General features: G+C 46.2%; 2 protein-coding genes across 2 annotated transcripts; one reads left to right on the forward strand and one right to left on the reverse strand.

Moving 5' to 3' along the window:
- The first annotated feature begins 2658 nt into the window (after positions 1 to 2658).
- LOC101768539 (auxin-responsive protein SAUR40) lies at positions 2659 to 3791 on the forward strand. Its single transcript, XM_004966241.2, has one exon. The coding sequence runs from the start codon at positions 2817 to 2819 to the stop codon at positions 3213 to 3215; it is 399 nt and encodes a 132-aa protein (XP_004966298.1). The 5' UTR covers positions 2659 to 2816; the 3' UTR covers positions 3216 to 3791.
- Positions 3792 to 6514: 2723 nt separating this feature from the next.
- Positions 6515 to 15238, reverse strand: LOC101765688 (probable potassium transporter 13). Its single transcript, XM_004967205.3, has 9 exons — positions 14935 to 15238; positions 13853 to 14084; positions 13412 to 13654; positions 13122 to 13172; positions 12743 to 13003; positions 12581 to 12633; positions 12340 to 12454; positions 7901 to 8155; positions 6515 to 7771 (listed from the first exon to the last, which is right to left on the reverse strand). Exons 1-9 carry the CDS (start codon positions 14998 to 15000, stop codon positions 6723 to 6725), a joined length of 2325 nt encoding a protein of 774 aa, XP_004967262.1. The 5' UTR covers positions 15001 to 15238; the 3' UTR covers positions 6515 to 6722.
- Between the last annotated feature and the right edge of the window lie 8306 nt (positions 15239 to 23544).

The raw sequence follows: 23544 nt of genomic DNA on the forward strand, positions 1-23544 counted from the left end.
ACTTATTATAGGGTTTATTACAGCTCCTCTCTATGCGCTCGGTGCATGCCCACACCAGGGTAAGTATGACCTTGCAATTGGTTTTACATGCATGATGTGCTGTAATACATCTTTGAGATTGTGAAAATTGTCAATCTGGTAAGATCATGTCAGTCTATTTTTCTATTTCTCTAGTAAAGTTAGGACATGCATCATTCTAGATGATTATTCTGCTACGCAGTTGAGGCAAAGAAAATAAATTAATATAGTGATTATTTGTTGCGAAGCACCTCCAGATTCATACTAATGTGAAATTACATTAAAAAAATACTTACCAACTGATTGCTACTTTGTGTGGTATTTGAACAACTAGCATACTGATGTATGAGCGTATAGCCATGTAGAGACTTGCATGAGGCTTGTACGTGCAAATTTTTCCATGTGGTAATATGGACCGGCTTGGTGATTCAGATACTACAACTTTTCATTTCAGGTTTGGAAGTCATCATTGTAGCTGATAAGCAAATAATGCAGAGGTAATACATAGATAAATTTGAAGATTTGAAGATCCGGGAAATGTAGTTCTATTTCAGACACTATCTTGGCATTAACTGAATATTAACATGTGCTCTGTGACTTGGTGGGATCTGGGATCTGCAACTGAAAGTAAGTATCTTCCTTTGGAGATGGTGATCGGCAAGAAATAAAGCAATACTAGGGAGAGAATTTGTAGAGTTCCTGAGTAACATATTGTCGGCCATACATCTATGGACCCACCAGGAGATTTGGACAGTCCTACAATACGGGGCTGTACACCAAGATGTGTCAGACCTGGAGACTACGGTGCAGGACGGCGTGATCTACATGGAGGACAAGAACTAGTTGAGGATTAGAAAACTACTCGTAACAATTAGAGTAGTCGTAACAATTAGAGTAGACCTCTCTAGTCGAAACCGACTAGTATTCTTGTAAACAACTAACTTGTAACCCTGGCCCCGGCAATATAAGGCGAGGCAGGGACCCCTCCAAACAAGTTAAATCAATACAACACAACCAACATACAGGATGTAGGGTATTACGCGACATAAGCGACCCAAACCTATCTAAATAATGTGTTCGAGTTCACCATCAAGTTCCTGATCTTTGTGAGCCCCAAGCATAAAACACTACCTCGGGTACCCTCTCGGTAGGTTGTCGGGTTTAAACACCGACAGCTAGCGCGTCAAGTAGGGGCTCTCGCCGAGAATCCACTAGCGAATCTGATGGCTCAAGTCATCATCAAGCCCACTGTCACATTCGAAGCAGGTGTGACATTCGTCTTTAGCTCCTGGGTTTGCGTCGCAGACGGCGCCGAAAACTTCCACCGCCACATTGCGCCGGTCCCAGAGGAGAAGCAGTACGACATCAACCTTCATCACCAAGCTTTGGAGGATTTTGTCAAAAAATTCAATAAAATTTTCGACCTATTCCGAGGCGCAGGGGACGAGTCCATATAGAACTCGATTTCTCCCACTAGTCGGATTGATTCCCATAAGCTAGCGCTCAAGCCATCGTGCGAATCGATCTACAATACAGTCCTACAATACATGGCTGTACACCGAGACGTACACGTGTCAGAAATGGAGACTACGGTGCAGGACGGTCTACATGGAGGAAAGGAACTAGTCGAGGATTAGAAAACTACTCGTAGCAATTAGAGTAGGACTCTCTAGTCGAATCTGACTAGTATTTTTGTAAATAACCGACCTATAACCCTGCCCCCGTCAATACAAGGCGAGGCAGGGACCCCCTCCAAACAAGTTAAATCAATACAACACAACCAACACATAGGACGTAGGGTATTACGCGATATAAGCGGCTCGAACCTGTCTAAATCGTGTGTTCGAGTTCACCATCGAGTTCCTGATCTCGGTGAGCCCCAAGCATAAAACACTACCTCGGATATCCCCTCGGTAGGTTGCCGGGTCTAAACACCGACACATATCACCTGCTAGAATTTGGAAAACTGAAGTCTGATCAATATTGAGAGAAAACAGACTCAGACCCAAGCTAAATGGAGTCCACTGGATGAGGGAACATAACAGATCAATATTGATGTAGCTGTTTTTTTTCTCCCAAGGAGATGAATAGGATTGGGGTTTTGTGGCAATAGATACTCTGATTTTGAGAGGTACTGAACAAGGTCCTGAAGTTTATATACGAATTAGTAACCGGTGATACGCCTGGATCCGTTGTTGTTTAATGGAAGTTATAATTCATTTTAAAAAACTAATACACAAGCCTTTGAAAAACCATTAAATGAATCTTATACTTTCTATTTGGATGAATTTTCGAATTAAGCTTCCTAAAGTGGATGAAACAATTTAAATTATGTTAGGAGTTAAGTATTTTTACTAAATATTTTTTCTGAAAACAAGTACGTGCCGCACGTACTTTACTAGTAACTAATACGTGTGCCAAAAGCATAGATGTGTTTTGGGGTGGAGAATCAAGTGTCCCCGGAGCCTGGAAATATTTTAGTGAGGGGGAGTATCAAGTGGCCCCGAAGCCAGCCCACCCTGAGGGAAGAATTCCGCAAAGTGGGAAAAATAGAAAATGAGTGGGGAAAAATAATCACAAAAAGACCTTGCAAGCAAATTCCATAACTCCCGTCTGCATTCTGCTCCTGCGCCGTTTATAAATGGAGGCGAGCAGCCACATGTACACTCATTGTGTGCTGTGCTCTGCTGTGGTGTGTCCCTCTCCGCTCCCCCAACCCAAGCGCCCTCTCGCCAACAACAACCCGCCGCCGCCGCCGCCGCCTCCTCCTCCTGTTCAGCACTCTCCGTTCCGCCAGCATGAAGCGCCTGCTCCGTCGGCTCTCCCGCGTGGCCGCGGCGGACGCCTGCGCCGCCGCCGCCTCCGCCGGCGCGTACCAGCCGCTCTCCAAGGCCGCCGCGTCGGTTTCCGGCGCGCGGCTCCTGGGCGGCGGCGCGCGCGTCCCCGAGGGCCACGTCCCCGTCTGCGTCGGCGAGGAGGGCGGCCCCGTGGAGCGCTACGCCGTGCGCGCCGAGCTCCTCGGCCGCCCGGCCTTCGCGGCGCTCCTACGCCGCGCCGCGCAGGAGTACGGGTACGGCCACCCCGGCGCGCTCCGCATCCCCTGCGCCGTCGCCGACTTCCGCGACCTCCTCATCCAGCTCTCCTCCTCCACCGCCGCCGACTACGCCGACGACGAGGCGGCGGTCTACTACTACTAGACGCCGCCGCATCGGCGGCACCCCCCGCCGCCCCTTGCCGTCCGTGGGGGGATGTTCGCGGAGGGCGTAATTGAGATTTGGCCCCGCCGGTAACCGGCGCTGCCTTGTCTTCTTACTGATTTGCCCCTGCGTTGGAGGCCTTGTACATAGGGAGAACGGGGGGCACAACGGGGATTTCGCCGCATTTTCTCCTGCAGCTCGACGGTTTTAGTTCCTGCTGTCTGGTAGGAATTAGGGGGAATTTTTCCTCTTTTTTCATCTTCTCCCTCCCGTGTTTTTGGGTGCTCGTCTAGATCTAGCTCTGGCAGCCTGGCTCCTAGCTCTAGTGGTGGTTGTAATGGAGTGGTAGTGGAAGTGGGAGCACCTGCCTTGTTGTTTCTCCTAGGGGTTTTGAGATCTTAACAATACAATGTAGTAAGCCGCAAGGTTGCTGATCTCGTGACTGAGACCGAGGAAATTCCCAGTGCAAATTGCCACAAATTCTCTTGTCATGTTCCAAGATCCGGAGAATGGAGATGCACTGTAACGTACAATACTGTGTTTTTCGAAAGATTTATGAAATCCTCTTGTGCTACATTTCCCATTGTCGCCCAAGATCGCAAGCATGCTGGTTAACTGAAGCAAAACAACCGGTCAGTAGTCTGTGATTGCCCTGTCTATCAGCGCATCGTGTAGTAGGATCTCGAGCGCTGTTGGTGGCCGAGCTCGCGAAGAACCAGATGCTGACGAACAGTGGCGCCGAGCAGGGGAAAGCAGAGGCCGTGCCGGCACTGGAATGGCATCTTCTTCCCGCTGTACAGCTGCGAGAACCGGCCGGCAGTGCACGCGGCGATGCGCGAGCAATCGGTCGTCAGCGTCTGGTTTATCACGCAGATGACGAGCGCTCCTATGGTGTGCTAAGGCGCTGTCTGCCGCCTGGTCATGCAGCTGGCTCAATTCTACCCTGGATCTTCCTTGCTTTGTTTTGTTTCTCTGGTTGTGTTGAGTCTCCATCTAGGTATCTAAGAAGTGAAATCTTGTACCGTTTGCAAGAGCCCGATTAGCGTTCTATTTCTTCTTAATACAACTAGAAAAAAAAGATGACGAGCGGGCACCAGTCCGACCGGCTGGATTCTGGAACTAGCCGAGCCGAGCTTACTCACATCTGATTTGATCATTTCTACCGGAATTCAGAGGTGCTGCGTTCAGGGGAAAATGCGCGTCTCGTGCGAGAATTTTTTTTATTCTTAAAAACGTGGATGTTCTACCGGAGACGAGTTGACAATTTTTGCCACCCTCCAGCTAAGCGGTAGACGCTGACAACGAAACACCAGAAACTGAAAACGAGCCATGAATTTCACCAGTAATTGGTGCTGTCAGTAAAGGAACCGTCGGGCGTGAAGAAACCATCGATTGAAAAAAAAAAACCCCGCATCCATGATATGCCGTTGTACTTTCCAGCCGGAAACAGCACGGATCCATTCTGAAACAGTGCTCTTTTTTTTAGAAAAAAAATTCCCTCGCCGAATTTCGCTATCAAATCTTTCCCCGTTGCTCCATTAGCTACGCAAAAGGAGGGAAAAGATTAAAGAAAGGCGTAGGAATCGACCCCCCCTGAAATCTCCATTTGAGGATACAATATCGCCAGCGGAAAGGAGGGGTTTGTGGCCCGGACACTTCGTCAAACGACGGGCGCAGCGCCATGTGCTTGGTATCTCGGCCAGTGCGGCGCCTCACTGTGGCTGAGCTCACGGAGGCGAAGCTGCGTTGCGTGCCTTGCTTGGGGAAGATTCAGCCCAAGCTTACTTGTGCTCCAATCACAGCAACCAATTCAGGCATTGCTAATGTTCAAAAAATCCAGGCATCGCCACAATCTCTCCTTGGAATCGTTCTGTCAGAATTCTGAAAGCCATCAGATGCAGTTATGACATAGATCGTCTGCTCATTATTGTACATGCATGTGCTGTCTAATCTGCACATTTGAAAATTGAAATTCCGGCGACGGTGATCTAGGTACTATTCCGTGTGTGTGAAAGCAGCGTCCGCCGCCAGGATATCGCACCAGAAAACCGAAATGGCAGCACTGCGGCAGAGAAGAATTAGCATGATTCATTATGCTATTTGGGAGGCAGAAATTCTTGGCGACGTGCTACGCTGCACATGCCGGTGCTGAGACACCAGCTCATCTTTTCGGGTTTTAATTCAGCTGCGCGAGTCAACCGGCTTCAATGCATCGTCACATGCTGAAAATGCCTCTCCAACTCCCTTTCAGAAGAAGTGAGAACAAAATGTGCGTGCCCGTGATGTAGATGTCCTGAACACCACACAATAAAGCGAAACGAAACTTAATCTGCATTGCAATTTGCAGGTCGCAACTGGTTTATGGACGAGCTAGTGAAAGCTGCCTGGGAGCTGCTTCCTGGCGGAGGCGATAAGGACCTGCGCACGGCTTGTGCCTGCGGCGTCGCTCGCATCCACGCCTGGAGCGCTCTGAGACCTGAATCGCCGCGCATGTGCAGGTAGTGAAGGCCACATCGCCCGCCGCACGCGTGTCGGGTTGCCCAAACGACGAGGCCGAGGCGAGGCCCCGGGCCGGCAAGCAAAGCGCGCGGGCGACGATGGCGCTCGGGGCTCCTGCTCGCAGGGCACGTCGCGGCCGGTGGCACCACATGGCGCTGTACATGTCGACGCGCGGTGCCGTGTCGTCGGCCTGGAGCTGGAGGCTCGGGTCGGGTGGTGCACCGCTGCCGTATCCGGCTACCACCACCGGGACTGGCGCGTGAGGTTACGTCGAGGACGACGTCGTCGTGCTGCGCGAGCGCGACAGACAGGGTGACGCGGCGGCACTGTTGGTGATGGCCTTTGCCTGATACGGTGAGATTTTTGGATAGGATGGGAGCAGTCGAGCAGAAATGGGGAGATGCAGTAGTGAACAGTGGCGTTATCTGCTGCAGCAGCAGCACGGCGTTTTCGAGGCAAATGCAATTATGCAGCTTGGTTTTGCTACTAGGACGCAAGTGAGTTTTGGAGGCCGTAAGATGAACACTGATGCAGTTATGCAGCTATGAATTTTGCTAGTAGGACGCAAGTGAGTTTTGGACGCAAGTGAGTTTTCGAGGCAAATGCAGTTATGCAGCTTGGTTTTGAAGATGAACACTGATGAAGAAGGGGGCTCTGTGACCAGGCAGAAATGGACAGCCCATTCGAGCCCCATAGCAGACCATTTCAGCCCAAGTTTCTAGAGTTACACGGCATCCATCCATCCATCCCACGAATCCACATTAGAACAAATGATCTAATGCAATGCATGCTCTTATATCAGTAAGAACCAAGTTGTTAATTCATTTCAGCTCGATCGGCGACTGCGAGTACCAGGTCCAGTTGTCCGGCTGCCAGTTCGGTTCTTCTTCTTCATTCTTCCACACACGCTACCTCTACAAGCTACTGTCTGCAGCTACGGTTTTCAGGTTCCAGCAACTACCCTAGCGCTCACCGGCGAGGCCGCCGAGGTGCCGGTCAGTCGCTCGCTCACACCCTGTACGTCATGCCCACCTCGATGAGGGAGGTGTGCGGGACGCCGAGCTCAGCGGCGGGCCTCCGCGAGTTGCGCCGTAGGAAGCCGTACACGACGTTGATGGCGAACTTCTTCACCGCGGGGGACGACTCGTGGGCCTCCACGCAGGTGTGCCCGATCATGTACGACACACCGGACTCCCGCTCCTCCATCAGCGTCTTCACCTCGCCGTTCCTCTCCGCCGCCGCATCCCCCTCCTCGCCGCCGGACCACGGCTCCTCGAACCGGACCCTCCTGCTCATCACGCCGGCGTCGATCTCGCAGGACGAGCCGCCGCTGTACGACGCCGACGACGCCGTGCCCGCGTCGGCCAGCTGGTGATGCGTGCGCGGCGACGCGGGGATCACCGACAGCTCGCCGGAGTCGGACGGCGGCTCGGCGGCGTCCTCCTGCGGCTGCAGCTGGAGGAACTCCACCACCTTCATCAGCAGCTGGTTCTCGAAGTTGAAGTGGTCCCACCGCCCTTCCTTGTAGCCGTACCGAACCACGCACCGGAACAGCCGGTTGGCCGGCGGGCCAACCCGCCCGACCAGAAAGCGCTCGTCCGGCGAGACCTTGGGCACCGTCAGCGTCTGGATCGACACGAAGATGAGCACCCGGTGGAACGCCGGGAAGTTGGTGACGAAGTGCGCGAACATGGGGGGCACGCCGTTGACGGCGCTGGAGTAGATGAAGCCGACGCCCGGGACGCGCACGAGGCCCATGCCGGAGCTCAGGCTGAGGAACCGGTCCAGGCAGACCTTGTTCTGGAGCTCGTACTCCTCCTTCTTCTTCGTGCCGTAGTGCCACGTCGACATGGTCAGGAGCGTGACCAGCGACAGCAGCAGGGGGAGCCAGCCGCCATGGGGGACCTTGGCGAGGCACGCCGACAGGTACGTGAGCTCGATGGATCCGAAGCCGAGGGTGAAGAGCCCTGCCAGTAGGACATTCCGATTCCACACGGTGGTGATGACGAGGAACATCAGGCATGTGGTTGCAAACATCACCAGGATCACAGAAAGACCTGGAACAAATCAGACATGGATCCATTAGTTCAAGCTAAGCTGAAAATCATATTGCCTGAGGCAAGCAGCATGGAAAATACTATGGATTGTACACTTCTGCATTTCAAACAATTCAAGAAAATTCATACCATAGGCGTTTCCAATCATTTCGGTATCGCGGAATCCGACCGTGACGGCCAGGCACAAGAACATGAGAACCCAGTTCACCTCCGGTATGTAGATCTGGCCGTGGACTTGGCTTGATGTGTGCACGACCTTAATCCGCGGGAAGCACCCCAAGGCCCTGCACTGGCTTATGATCGAAAACGTAGCTGAGATGATGGCTTGGCTCCCAACAACTGTGGCTAGTGTAGCGATGATCAGAACAGGCCAAAACACTGTGTCTGAAAAGGGGAAAGGGAACACAAATGAGAAGCAGAAAATTAATAGGAAATATTAATGTGCTTTCAGCTAACCAGGCACACTGTAAATGGTTAGAAGTAGCAAAAGAAAATATGCCCTAATACATTGAAACAATGGTTAGAAGTAACAACTAACATTTTCAAATTATGAGAAAGAAAATATGCCCTAATACATTGAAACAATTGACCTTCATATATACCTGAACCTGAGAGTTTAGATCCACAAACCCCTTTGCATGGCTAACCTTGTTCTCAATCGTATTTCCTTCTAAATGCTCTAGTTTTTTTTTTCCTGTGGGTTTGTTAAACACAATTTCTTTACATTTTCCAAGAAACCGTTCATACCTTTGATGACATGTATGATAAATTGATAAGTAGGGGTGCAACTTTCTGTTTCTTGGGTCATAGGTGACCCAAAGGGCCAAAATCCAATTGCGCTGATCTAGAATGGAACAAGAGCCTCCGGATATGTTTAGTAGACAAGTTATCATTTTTAGCTGAGTCACAATATCCGGATATGTTTAGTAGACAAGTTATCATTAGTATAGGATCAACTCTTGAAGGATCACAAAGCTTGATATACACTGAATGCGAATATTGTAGTAGAGAATTTTGCATTACATTTCTAGAAATTTTAAATTGACTTTTGATGGTTCCCAACAAAATGCTTACTTGGACGGAGCTAAGGCTCCACAACAATAATTTTCTTGATGATCTTGATTACCGATAAGCGACATACGACTTATAGATGACATGTATGAGTTCACATGTGTCGATTACAGGGTCTCACATTACTAGATCTGTTATACCCTTTCCCTCCATACCATGTAGTGGATTTTCTTACCTTGAGTCGTCAATTGCAATACAAGGTATGCATTAATGGCTATGGAACTAGGAGGGAAAGTGGTTGGATAAACTTATATGACTAACTGATTATAACACTTTGATATACCTTAGAATTTAACATCAGATGTCTTTCTCTAACTATAGAGGTAAGAAGATAAGTTTTTGAAATAAAACAAATAAAGAGAGTCCCCACTTGAATTTTCATTCAAAAAGTCCTAGAAAATAAGAATATATTGGTTGGAGGCTAATTAAGGAAACAATTGTCCAAAGGGCACCATTTACACAATGAGCCCATATATATTCTAGCAAGAAGTAACCAATTAGTGGGTTCATGATTTTTGAAGGGAGAAGTCATGTTCATGTTGTAGCCATTACTATCATTCAGTCAAATGCAATTTCAAGGGAGAGGTTCTATTCACATTGTAGCCTTTACCAAATCACGATGATCGCACAAACAATGGAAGAAAATCTCCCATAGTAATGTTTACATCTAATCTGGCATAAGAAGCCTAGCCAAAAATACTATTTTTGAGATGTCCAACTGAGCACTACATATTGTTCAAGGTATAGTCTTACGCATCTCCGTAACCTCATATATGGCAATATAGGAGAGATGAGGAGCTAGAGGCTAGAATAGCCCCACATTTCTCTGTGATACGCTTGGATGATGCTTGCCCTCAAAATTTTATTGAGAGTGGCAGAGCATGGAATCGAACCCTTACTTTAGAGATGGGTCCCATGTCCGCACGTATTCTCCTCCCTTCCCCAATATAGAAGAGATTACCATGAGTTTTGGGCGAGTAGTCGTAGGCATCTCCTCAATACGATTGATTTAATGATAGGTAAGGTGGTGCTTGGATGAAGTCAATCCTCCTGAGTAACAAGACATGGTACCAAGTGCCATGTAAATCTCGGTATAAATACCTTGACGAACCATGACCTTTGCTTGGTGGGGTCATTGATCTAGGAGAAGGTTGGCTAGCAACTTTGAACATCGAAGGTGATAGTAGCCTAATGGATCATCATTTATGTTGAAAGCTATTCGTGGAGGGGGGGGGGGTGGACCTCAGTGGCCATCATCATTGGATACTAAAAACGATGCGTGCATTTGGGGAGGGGGGTATAGAACCGAATGCAACATCGATCAACTTACAAAATACGTCTTTACTCCTCGCACAAAGACCCCTTCACATAATTAGGCTTTCGTATCCTCTCCTTCTTGTTTAGAATTCTAGAGGAGGGAGGAGGATCCCCACTTGAATCACAATTATTGATCTAACAACGACCGATAGTTCGATACCAAGTACACAAAGTTACAAATGTGCATCCCGGCATACCGGGGAGAAATTACATGTTGGAATATATAAGAGAATAAATCTTGCCAGCTACATAGATTGGAACATCACCGATCTAGTTGTCAAAGACAAGTTACTTGCATTGTGAGCAATCCACACTCTTCAAGCCAAGATCATGATGATGTAGGGGAAGGAAACCTCCAAGACAGAAGGAGTGACACAAGGATATAGAAAGAAATGACTTGAAGGTGATAAAGGTAGAGCAAAAGAGGAAGAAATGCTTCAAGGTTTCTAGAAACTATGGCATCTCAGACTAGATGGGTCATCTAGCTTCATGATGATCTTGGGCAAAAGGTGGGCCCTAGTGTTCAAGAAATTATTGCGTAGGAGCTAGGTAAAGAACTTGATCTCTAATGGTGCACGCGTCGACAAAATGTAGGAGGCACTTGGGTTCTCCATTGACTTATATGAAAGTCCAACATAGACACTCGTAGTACTAAAACTCTTATGTGAACCCCAAACAATTTACCAGTTATCATACGAGTCGGTGAGATTGATGCCCCCGAGGAAAGCTACATTGGTGAGCTTGGCATCCAGAGCATGGTCGAGTAGGCAATAATTTTCACAGAGACACTAAGCCAAGTTGTGTGAGATGCGAGGAGGATCATCTAGCCACAAAGGGCTAGTGCCATCTTAGTCGATCATCTAGAAAGAAGAGCTTGTCTTGGCGACTTTGGTGATGGAATAATAATGGTGTTACTTGTGCATACTTATCTTTCTGTTTGCCTCCATGAAGTCCATAACGAATGTCATTCGTAGATGTAAGCACTAGAGATATGTCACTTGCACATGACATCACTTGTTGATGCATGAATATGTCTTGTCAGCATGGTGACCCTTTAACTCTACTCGCAATCTCTCTCAAGTCCACTGCCATTGCACTCCAATTTTGCAATTTTTTTGCCAATGGCAGTTATTATACTTATCTTCAATCCAACCCACCATTTGTTGTTCCCGCCAAATGAGGCCCTTCTTTGACTGTAGGTGTCTTCCACCGGCAAATCAATGACAAAGAGTTGACATCCGCATTCTATAGCGATGGTGCCACAAATCCAACATAATCAATTGATACATGCATGTGAATGCTTTTCAAGGGCATGCATGCATTTTTGTTCTTTTAATGAAGGTCATTTTGGTACAATTATAGTTTGTTTATGCATTCTACTCTCTAGTTTTCTTTTTTTCCTTTTAAAAGGCTAGATATTTATTTTTTTAGAAAAAATGATTATTGTGCATTTTTTCCTTGTCATGTTCAAATGGGCTGCAATTGGACCCGCAACATTAGATATGGGCCTATTAAAGGCCCATCTCATGTTAGTGCATAAATAACCGTAGGATTGTCTGTTCAGCTTCTTTGCCTCAACAAATTTGGTCCATCATGCAGAGCACCCTATAGAACCTTCTCAAATCCCTATAAAAGACCCGCAGGTGAGGATGCAGAGTCTCCATCACCATCTCCACCATCATTCTCCAAGCTGCCATCGACGACGACCTCGGGCTTCTCGATAGTCGCCATCACCGCTCCTTTGTAATGTTTTTTTCTGAATGTTTTTCTATTTTCTTATGGTTTTGGGTGAAGTTTGTTTCTCTTGCTTCGTCATTGTTTGATCTATTCTGGCCATGGGTTATTTAATATGCTGCCACTAAACCTATTGTCGTGTTAAAATTTCTTATACCATTATTTATTTAAAAATCTTACCATTAAATATCTTAACAAAGGGTATCCCACTTTCACAGTTGCACCCCTTCATCTTACATTTGGAATTTATTATCAGATATTATGATTATTGGTACATTATTTTTACCAAACACTATCTATATGTAAAAACAAAATATACAAAATGTCATATCTCAACGGTTAAGTAACTAAAAATGTCAGAATAATGTAATGCTATATTTTGGAAAAAGAACGATATATTAATCAGCAGAAAATTCAGTCTATCTGGCAAAACATTACCACCTCACCTGGTAGAGCTTTGTAAAAGCTACTTTGGAGATCCTCCCTATGTTTAGATAGATAAGCAGCCTCACCCATGTAAGCCAGGACTAAACATGGATACACAACTATTGTGAATCCAAGCTGCCATCACAAAGCAACAAAAAGGATTCAGTAAAGATGTTTGCCACAGTTAACAACGGGAAACTGACGCATCCAGCTAGTAAAGCTATACTATCATCATAAAAGAGAAGATAATGTTGTATTTACCCTTAGTGAAAGCTTTGAGAAATGCCCAAGATCAGCAAACATTGCCTCAGCACCTGAAATTCTAGCAGCCTTAGAAATGCCCAAGCACAGCTATAACTTCAACCTGTTACAGCTAATTAAACAAAGTGCTTAGTGATACAGAAATGGATAGAAGATGTGAACCTGTGATGCAAAGAACAATTCCTCCAAGTGAGCTCCAGCCGTCCCTGCCGGCCTTCCTGAAGAAGTTGTATATGTAGTACGGGGACAGAGCACGGATGACACTAGGGTTCCACTTGAAAATGTTGTATATACCAATACCACCAATGCAAGCGAGCCAAGCAAGCAAAATTGGAGCAAATAGGAACCCAACACGGTGTGTTCCGCAGTGTTGCAGTGCAAAAAGGCCAATTAAAACAAAACATGCAAAAAGCACAGTGTAATCTGTACAACAACACAAAAAGGAGTCAATTAATTGTAGTTAGTCATGAAAATTGCCAAAGATTAACAAGTAACCTGGTAAATTTAACTCCATATAAGCATTGAATAAGCAGCCGCTTACTTTCATGTAGTTCTGGAAACTTAATTCTGAGGCCAGAAACCGCTGATAGAACTGCAGAAAAAGATACAATCTTTGTCAGTTGCAGAAATATTTGATGGGCTTAGGTTACTAAACTTTTCCCCGGAAAAAGAGGAGCAGACTGACTATTAGAAAAATTACACAGGGAAAAATTACACGCAAGAGATTTTCATGATCTACTTGAACTAAGCAGAACTCTTATTCCTAAACACGTTAAAACTGCAGTTCCAGGCAAACCATTTCGATGAACTCAAAAGCGCAAGGTTCTTTACCTGACATTGTTGGGGTGAAGACACCGTCCCCAATAACCATACTAGTACCCATCAGGACGAACAGCAGCAGCACAATGCGAAGCGAGAAATGCTTCTCGAAGAAACCTTTTATAGCCAAACTGCTCTTTAGCTCTTCACGAGGTTCCTTCTGGCTGTATGCTGATAAAGGTCCCTGATGTATGTTGTTCAGGAGCCCCATCCTGGAGCGCCTGCACATTAACGAGTACAATGCAAATGTCCCACCTGCAGATACAGCACGTTGCCAACAAATTGAGATAGTTTGTCAGCATCCAGTAACATGCATACAGCCCTCCCTTGACTCCTATAGCAATTGTTGTCAGCATGTTAGGTTGCCAAAAAATGTTTTTTTTTGAAAAAATGTTTTCAGCATGACAATAGAAACGATGACCTGACCAAAAATATTGCTGAAAACAAGAGTACCTTCTCCATTGTCATCTGCTCCAAGAACAAGGATGATGTACTTGAGGAGGGGTATGAGAGTGAGGCTCCAGAAGACGAGAGACAGCACCCCAAGGATCTCCTCGTCCTCCTCATGCAGACGCAGCTTGCCAGAAAAGGTGTTCTTGTACACATAGACAGGTGAGATGCAGAGGTCGCCATACACGACCCCGAAGCTCTGGTATGCCAGTAAAAGCGTAGCTTTCTGAAGTCCCTGCACCAACAGGATCAATGTAATTTTGTAGTAATTTTTTTACCATTCGTAACATCTATAGGGCAAATATTAATCTAGTAACACAAACAGTAAATGCAATTTCAAATTCTTTTTTTGACGAACTACATACAGGTACAGGTAGTAAGCAAGAAAGCATTCAAAGCAACAGAACAGTACAAATTAAGTTGGACCAAAAAAGTGCTTCAGATAGACCGAAGTGACAAAACTACATGCATACACTTCCAATAAACATACGTACGACTGCAAAAATGGGTTGATCGAAGATATTAAGCAAAGCTGTTGACATTTGCCATCTCATCTTTGGGCTCCAGCTCATGGACTGCGGATGAGATATCAGATATAAACATGGCTCGAGACAACATTACTTTTACAGCAAAGTCAACCCAGAATCCAAGGCTAAGGAAATTAATACAAGGAGCCTAAACCGCCACCTAGATTCAGAACGAGAATAAGTGGCATTTTTAGAACTTAGCCTGCAACCTTTTCTTCATCATCTCAGATCAATTCTTGGACCAGGAAAACGCAACATCCGCAACTTAAACTCAAGAAGAATTATGCAACAAGTTGTGCCTCCGAATTCCGCAGTAGCATCAGAAGTTAGCCGAGACTAGAGGTTCATCACTTTTGCAGAAAAAAGGGAAAGAAAACTGCATCAAAGAAACTAAACACTCAAACTGAACTCACCAAGAACCGTCAGTTGCATTGCGGAATCAGCCCCTAATAATTACCGAGACCAAAGCCCACTCCTTCCTCCAAGACTTCGACAAATGACACACGAAGATAGGCTCTCCAAACCGAAACGGAGAAATTTCATGCAACTGAAACTTACCCATGATGAGCTCGTCCTCCTCGCCGTCGACTGCACCGCCGGCAGGCCGCCGCCCTCCACATCCATCTCCCCGAACCCGGCGGAGCGACGCCGAGACAAGATGGCCGGAGCTAGGACTCGATCGATCGGCCCTCAATTCCGGCGTGGGCTGCCGCCGGGAGGAGTCTTGCTGCGTGCACGCCGGCGATGGAGGAAGGGTGGGAGAGGAGAGGAGAGAGAGGCCAGTGCGGGGAGGGAGAGAGGGGCCAGTGCGGAAGGAGGAGCGAAGCAGTTAAGGCGGAGGGAAAACGTGGTGGCTTCACGAAAAGAGAGAGGGCTACAAATGGAGGGCCTTCGCTCTCTCCGGCCTCTCGCGCTATATACCTCCTGTATGTGTTCAGACACGCACGCACAAGTTTCAGTGGGACACCCCGCGGCTAACCAACCATGGTTAGAGCAAATACATTGCTACACCTTAACAGTCTTATAGGTCGTTTCATGCAGTGCCACGTAGGATTTTTGGTGATGTGGAGGAGAGAGGGTGAGGAGAGAGAAGGATGTCGTTGTTTCGCAAAACAACAGCCTCATAAGCTTTATTTTAGAGCTATGAGACAACTACTCTACCATTGTTCTACCATACCATTGTTCTACCATGTATGAGTTGTGATTGCCATACAACTCATAATATTATTTGTACATAAAAAGATAACCTATTGTACATATTGTTTGTTGGGTCGTCTTAATATTACATGTCAATGCATGAGACTGCCTGTTAGACAACACCAATGTACTTACCCTTATTGTTTTACGAAAATTGGGGAACTGACCGCTCCTCTTTTGGTGTCACTATAGCTAGCTAACACCTGCTTTCCTTGTCTTCCTCATCATCCTTTAACCTTGATTTTGGTGAAGCACACCTATCTTTGATGTGAAATTACCTGTGCTAGACTAGAAAGTATTCTTATTAATGTTGAAGGACTATCATGGTTTTTTTCTTTGAAAGAACAGATGTTGAGGATTTGAAGTATTATTCTAAGGCAGGATTGGCAGTATTTATGATGCCTTAATGAAGTGCAAAGATTTGGATATCCCATTTGTTGGATGTTGTATTTGTATCCAGTTTAGATCATTGAGGAAGAATGCTGGTGTCATTATATGGCTTGCCAGCGAGTTGACTTTGCTGATTTATTCTATTAAATCTCAATCATATATTTTATTTCCCCGGCTCATCTGATATCTTCATTTTATTTCCATTCCTACTTGTTTATTTCAATGAGTTTAGAGTTAACACGGCTGGTGATATTGTCGCAGACACTTGTAAAACAATGCTGCTATATACATGCAACGTACTTCATCTCACCCATGCATTACGGTTGAGGTAGGTCGATTTGACCGTCCAAGATTTCTTCAAGTCCAAGCATCTCAGATGATTGTTGTTTGGATGAAATCTCGTATGAGTTTTGATGTGCCATTACACAATTAATTTTATAGGACTTAGAGGCTCAGGAGGTGATGGGATCAGTAAAATTTCACCATGACGAGACACCACATCCTTTGCGCCAAGAGATTGCTCAGAGTAGAGTGTAAACGTGTCAAGATGTTTAATTTTTTTCCGTATGTGAAAACATTCTCTTTCTAGAATCTTCCCATATGGCTATAATATGTTTTCGCTTTAGCTTGCATGGAAATCATAAAAGCTACACTCGATTTTGTCAGCATATCTCGACCCGCCGTCACACATCAAACCATAATTTAATAATAGGAAAATGTTTGATGAATGTAGGATGACCCGTATGGATTTTTTCGACCATAAAAGAAACACTACAAGGGAGCAAAAGACAGCTTGCAGATAAATGATCGAGGAACCAAATTTGGATTCCACAAATTAGAGAGAATCTACGACCATGCTCCCGAATTGAATGCTGCTGAAATTGTGACGGGAAAGTTTGGGCTTGTGCAGACACATTAATTTGGTCACTGGACAAATCTGGATTAATTTATTGCCCCTTTCATTTGATTTGGTCATTTATTATTGATACATTGTTGTGGATCCTGGAACAATTACTCAATTATCGGTCCAGAAAATATCAAAATATTTTGCAAGTAGTATTTGTGATATTTCTTGCTTGCCCCTACGGATGCATGTCATTTATATCATTATATGTGGTACACTAGTACTCCACTTCTAAATACTCCCTCCATATCAAAATATTTGTCGTTGTTGACTTTTTCTTACAACATTTGATCATTCGTCTTATTCAAAAATTTATTGCAAATATGCGAAAAGATAAATCGTGCTTAAAAAACATATGATGGTAAAGTAAGCCACAAACAAAATAAATGATAATTATATAATTTTTTAATAAGATGAATGATCAAACGTTGTGACCAAAAATCAACAACGACAAATATTTTGATACGGAGGTAGTACTTCAATGTTTAATGAGTTTGACTTAGGACGAATCTAGATGGATTTATTTATGATTTAAGAGGAAGTATGGACTCTTTTGTATGTTAATTTATCTTTATCTCAAGAATATCTTCATTTTTTGTTAGTATATACAATTGGTGTACGCCATTCTATTGTTCGCGATATATCTATGTTCTTGAGACATTTTTCCATAGTTATATCAAGCACGCAAGTCATTCTAGCCTTCGCATTTGTTTTGAGCTAATCCATGTAGCTACATTGTTCGAGTCAGATTTATATTTTCTTGCATATTGTAGCCTTTCATTTACCTTTCGAGATGGAATGACATGTATTTTGAGCCACAAGAAATTGCTAAGAAAATTTTTATCTATTAGTCTATGAGATCATAGATAATATGTTTGTTTTGGCTTCTGACTTTCGGCTGCTCTACCAGATACGCTACGCAGATGAGCGTTGCCGTTTTAATTTGTCTTCTGTGTTAATTAGGGTTTAGAGAAGTAGCAGTATGTAGATTGGCAAAGGTGAAATCTTGGCAAATCATTGATCTAGATGCATATGGTTCTCGCACCCAGCATTTGCAACTAATTATTGTCCTTGATCGGTATTCATACCGTCTGTTGTGGGTACCAAGTTGTGCGTCAGTAGTACTGCGCCCGCAACCACCGTACGTATCACATTTCATTCCTACGAACCACCGGTCAGCAGATTGCAGCTAACTTTGTAACAGTACATACTCCTTATATGACGTTTAGGAATTTCGATCAAGTTTTCAGCAGAAAATGCATGGTCTAGCAGTGGGCAAAAACAGGGTGTGGACAGTGGACGTGACACAATGTTGCATCAGTGTCCGTGGCTGAACTGGAAGTGTGCTCACGAATGAGTGGCAACTACTCAACTCAGTCCACGTAGGTTGTGGGCACGCGTCACGCTGATAAAAACATCCAAGATGATGCCAGCTTTGGGTAGTCATGGACGTTTTGCCCATGCCTTCTGTTACGGTTGGTGATATTGTTTGAAGGCTCCGGTAACTGCAACCGGGGGAGTCAGTTACAGAGTGATTTCAGCATTTGCATCTAGATACTGTAAATGGTGCTGGAGAAAAGGGTTACCTTGTTTCCTGCTTGGAAAGACATCAGTAACTACCCTTGCATCAACAATGCAAGCAACAATGTTTGTGCTATTCATCTCTCAACTTTCAGCAGGAAGAACATAACACAGTGCGTGCCTTTTCCAGTTTTTCCTGAGTGATAGATGAGCCCAAAATAGTTGTTGATTTCTTCACTGGTGCTGGCTTACTGATGTAACTCTGAAAGAAGGGAAAGAAACAGGGGCATAGGAGGATAAGCAAATCAATGTCAGAAGTACATATTTTGGGCTCTCTTTTCCTGGGTCATTTTACCTTGTTCTCTACTTCAACAAAACAGTACATGAGTCATGCCTTTTTTTTCAAGAACACTTACACTTTACCCACTTGTTCCACATCAGCATCTGTATGCAGAGACATGTTAATTTCATCCTCAAGCAAGAAAAGTGCATCTAAAAAAATGCCATTCCTTTTGGCCCCTGAAACTGAAGGAACCAAAGATGATATGCCGTCCCCTGCAACTGCTCCCTATTCAAAGGGCTGTTGGTGTGGGCATATCCATTGCTGCCTCCAACCAATTGAGCCATGAAAATTGAAAGCTTGACAAGATCTCCGTCCACACCCTTTCCCACTTCTCCATCGACAGATCGATCGGTTACACATCGGCACGCTCAGCAGTTGGCCACAAGTTGTCCTGCAATGATCAGTCCATTTCGTGTCAAGGGTATCATGGAACGAAAACGAAAGCTTGGAGTGAGACAAGATGCTCCATGGCCGGCTTTGTAGACATTGTTGCGAGCCTTTGGGGGAGAGCTTGCCATTGCCATGCGTTATATACCACCTGGATGTGGTTCAAGGTTAATGGGATGCATGGGATCAAGTTGGTGTGCGTACTTCATCAAAAAAAAAAAGAGTTGGTGGGCGTAGGCTACTGTTGTTGCGCATATTCTGCAATGTTAGCCGTGAATAAAAATATTTTTATTCCGATTTAATGGCTAATTTTCTTCCGTTCACACTTGTGACTTGCGATTGTGATGTGCCGAGATGCAGTTTCAAGAGGGGGTAATCAAGCGGGGTGGCAATCAACGAAATTAGGCAAATCATGAGAGGTTGATATGACGTACGTGCGTGCGACTGGTTTACCGGATATGCAGGACGATGAAGCAAACAAGGACAAAATGGCAGAGTTTACATTATTTTGGACGATTACCATCAGCAAAAGCAAAAGAGTTTATGGACGTAACTCATGCTTGAAACATTCAATATTTCTGACTTGTTGGGCGTTTCCTCGTCAAGGAGGAAGCACCCTCCAAAAATTAGAGTACGCTGCTCCTTGTGGCGCGCACACGGTATTCTTTAGTAAAAGGCGAAAGAATAGTTCGCTTTGTGCTCACCACGCAGCCGCTTGGGTTCGATGCCTGCAGCTGCCGCTGTTTAAGACGTGCGACTGCTGGCTAATCTCCTCGAGGCTCGGCGGTGTGGGATTAAACGAACATCATCCCCCCCGGGTGGAATGCGCTGCTGCTTCTCAAACACCCTCCCGCGTGGCCCGCAGGACACACCATTCCCTGTTGGGGCACTGTTGGGCCGGTCTTGTTTAAGATGTGTGTGAGTGAAGTCGGCGGGAGGGCCCTGGGCTCCTCCGCCTCAAATTTCACGATCATGGTTGGAAATGTTTTGACAGTCATACCAGTTCTAGACAGGCCCGGCCTGTCTAGATTGGACCTGCCTTTAGGCCCAAAGAGATGGGTGGCGCAGTGCATTTGATTGCATGATTCTTCAGTCATCTATTACTACATTTTTTTATATTAAAGCTCCCAGCTTAGGCAAATGAGGTGAGCATGAGGCACTGTAGCAAACTTTGGAAAGACACTGACACGTGGAGCATCTTTATGTTTCCCGAGGCATCATGGGTTTGTTCGGTAGCGCTAGCTGCAGCCGGCAGCTGCAGCAGCCAGACAGCAGCATGTACAGCAGCTGCAGCCAACCGATTTAGCGATGCACTAGCTGATTTAGTGAAGCAGCTGCTAGGTAAGATATAGCCGGGCAAGCAGCTGCTAGGGCCGTGTTTAGTTGGGGAATTTGGGAGGTGCCAAATTACTGTTACAGCACTGTAGCACACTGTAGCGTTTCGTTTGTATTTGTGAATTATTGTCCAAATATTGACTAATTAGGCTCAAAAGATTCGTCTCGCAAAGTACAACAAAACTGTGCAATTAGTTTTTAATTTCATCTACATTTAGTACTCCATGCATGTACCGCAAGTTTGATGTGATGGGGAATCTTCTTTTTGCATAGTGTCAAAGTTGGGAGTTGGAAGTAACTAAACATGGCCTAGGTTAGATATAGCCGAACGGATGGGACAGCCCAAGAAGCAGAAAAAATCACAGCAGATTACCGTCCATATAGCTATTGCTACTCACAACAATACATACTACTATTGAGTAGCTGTAGTATTAAAAAAAAGAAACATAAGTTCCTCACATGACTTATCCGGACAAACATTTTCTTCCTCCATTCCTCAACATCGTCGCCATAAGTGCTCTTCTCCATATATTTGTATACAATACATTTTCGTTACTTTTTCTCCAGATGTTCTCTTCTTAATACCCTAGTATCAAAATTATTTCTGCACCTTTAACATATCCAACATATGTTTGTATACAATGCACTTTTGTTTCTTTTTCTAAAATGTGATACACATATGTTATTTCCAATACTTCATTTCAAATTCTAGAATCCAACTATCTATATATTATCAGTCATTTGTTATGATTCATGAAGCACAAAATTATGAGCAGCGCATTGTAGCGCGTCCATCCGTCTAGTACATTCTTGTTATCACCCAACAGAGACGTTCAGGCGAAGGTTGTAACTACAACTGCAACCAATGTTACTGTGCCAAATTTGTTCTAGTATTACTTTCACATCATACCAGCAGCATTTTGCTAAGTTTTCTGAGATTATACAAACGAGAAAAAAGAACGGTCAATTCTCATGTCGTTGTATTCAAGGAGGATACTCTTCATTGCTAAAGAGATGAATTGCGAAGCTGCTGTCTCAACTCCAGCTCACATGTGCCTCTATGGTCACATCTGGATGCCGCAACTCTTCATTAGCTGAATTCAAAGAGAACACGATGATTAGGAAGTTAGCATGTAGGGTAGTGAGTTTGTCGCAACAGTTCATTTTCATAAGCCTAATGTTCAGATCTTCATACAAGAATATTCAGACACCTCAACTAGGGCCTAGAGTAAATGTTCAGACAACCATCCTTAACTGCGATGTGGCTAAGATAGCTAAAATGATTCAGACATGCATAATCTAAAACGATGATGTCACAAGCGAGACGATAACAAGAGCTCACCCAGAAAATGTCGTGCTTAACTGTTTACAACTTCACAAGATATATAATGATCTGACGCAGATCAACGAATAGCATATAGAAATTCAGAAACACATCGCAGTTTGTTCAGGGGCTGTTTTGTTGGGAAGTTCGAATTCATTCATTGGCGCCCAAGTGCAGAGTTCAATGTTCGAATTAGTGGGTTCAAATATCCATTTCCTACTCCGTGCAAATCAGTGCGAGGAATGCCAAGGGGATAGGATGGCGAGCTCATTAGAGCAGGACCTGGAAAGACTAGCGGCGTCGGTCCAGCGGGGATGGCCTCGACCGTCGAGTGCGTCATCGTGCCCCGATTGCCGTACTCGTCAACGGCGACGCCGTTGCGCCAGACGCGCCAGTCCTTACAGAAGCACCGGAGTGCGCAATATTGCCGACATGGCAGGGGCAGTGGTGCTTGCACCATCGGCGGGTTACCGCGGCTCTCGTCGTCGTTCCTCTACCTTCGCCGCCTCCCGCATCTCCAGCGAGGGGCGTTGGTTGGTTTGACAATTTTACACATTAGACCCTAGTTTGGATTGCGACTAATAGTCACGATCTAAATTTGAGGGTTTTTTTTTGAAAAATACTAGATCTATATTTTTCATAAGACCTCTAATATAATTTGAATCGTGAATATTAATCGTGATCCAATATTTTGCAACCCGAAAATCCTCGACGATCCCGTGGCCGCGACGCCGAGTCGCCGACGCCCGCTGCGGCTTCCGTCTAGTGCTCCGTAGGCGGCGCCCTGGAGCAAGACGTAGGCACTCACGTGGCGCGCGGCGCGCTGGACCCTCCACGCGGCGTTCAGCGACGCGCGGTCGCAGGGAGACGCCGGCCCCGTCCTCGACACCTCGTCGGAGTGGAGGTACCCGCCGTTCACGCGGCTCCGCAGCCGCACCGCACGTGGATGCCGTCTTGGTGGTCGTTGCGGCGGTTTGGGCGACACGCCACGGCGATTGGCGAGGGCGGCGGGCATTTCTTGGGCCCGCTGGCGCAGGCCGGTTGCTGGCAGGTGGGGTCAATGTGGGCCCCGGATGCGCGGAGTCCAGTCAACGCTCTGGCCAGTGACGTGGGGCCATGGATGGTGGTGTCCGACTGGGCACTATCGAGTTCGAGCCGGACACGAACACGAAGGCGATCATATAACCCCAGCCTGGGCTCCTCTCGGGCGGCGGTAGCACGATCATTTGTCAAGGCAAAATCTTGGGAGCAGAAGATGGCAAGGCAGCGCAATCCAACAGCCCGTGCCGTTCTCCTTTCCGACTAGTTCTCTCGCCTCCTGCTGAGAGCCCAGAGCTTCGCGGACGCGGGACCCAGTGGGGCGGCGACGAGCCCGACGGCGCCGAGGAAGGCGCCGAGGAAGCTGGGCACGGCCTTCCGCTGCCCGATCTGCAAGCGCGCCGAGAGCGTGGAGTGCCGGATCGACCCCAGGCGCAGGGTCGCGGAGGCCTCGTGCTGCGAGTGCGAGGCCAGCTACTCCGCCGCCGCCGACGCGCTGACCGAGCCCATCGACGTCTACTGCGAGTGGATCGGCGTCCGAAGGGACTACGACGGCGATGTCATGATGGCTGATGCGTGAGACGGTGAGAGACTCGCGTCGGAGCGTACGTCCTGCTGCGGAGTCGCTTCTCGAGCACGAGATCCACCAGTTTGGGTGCGACGTCCGCGAGGAGCACTGGAGCATGGCAGCGCCAGAGCCGTTTCGTAGATCGATCCAGCCTTGGCGCC

The sequence above is a fragment of the Setaria italica genome, chromosome IV (genome assembly GCF_000263155.2).
Source record: "Setaria italica strain Yugu1 chromosome IV, Setaria_italica_v2.0, whole genome shotgun sequence".
Classification (NCBI taxonomy): domain Eukaryota; kingdom Viridiplantae; phylum Streptophyta; class Magnoliopsida; order Poales; family Poaceae; genus Setaria; species Setaria italica.

Coding starts and splice junctions, on each gene's coding strand:
- LOC101765688 (XM_004967205.3), bottom strand. CDS start 15,000: ATGGATGTGGAGGGCGGCGGCCTGCCGGCGGTGCAGTCGACGGCGAGG. Junction 13,004..13,121: donor GTTTCCAGAACTACATGAAA/GTAAGCGGCTGC, acceptor GTTGTTGTACAG/ATTACACTGTGCTTTTTGCA. Junction 12,634..12,742: donor AATTGTTCTTTGCATCACAG/GTTCACATCTTC, acceptor CTAGAATTTCAG/GTGCTGAGGCAATGTTTGCT.
- LOC101768539 (XM_004966241.2), top strand. CDS start 2,817: ATGAAGCGCCTGCTCCGTCGGCTCTCCCGCGTGGCCGCGGCGGACGCC.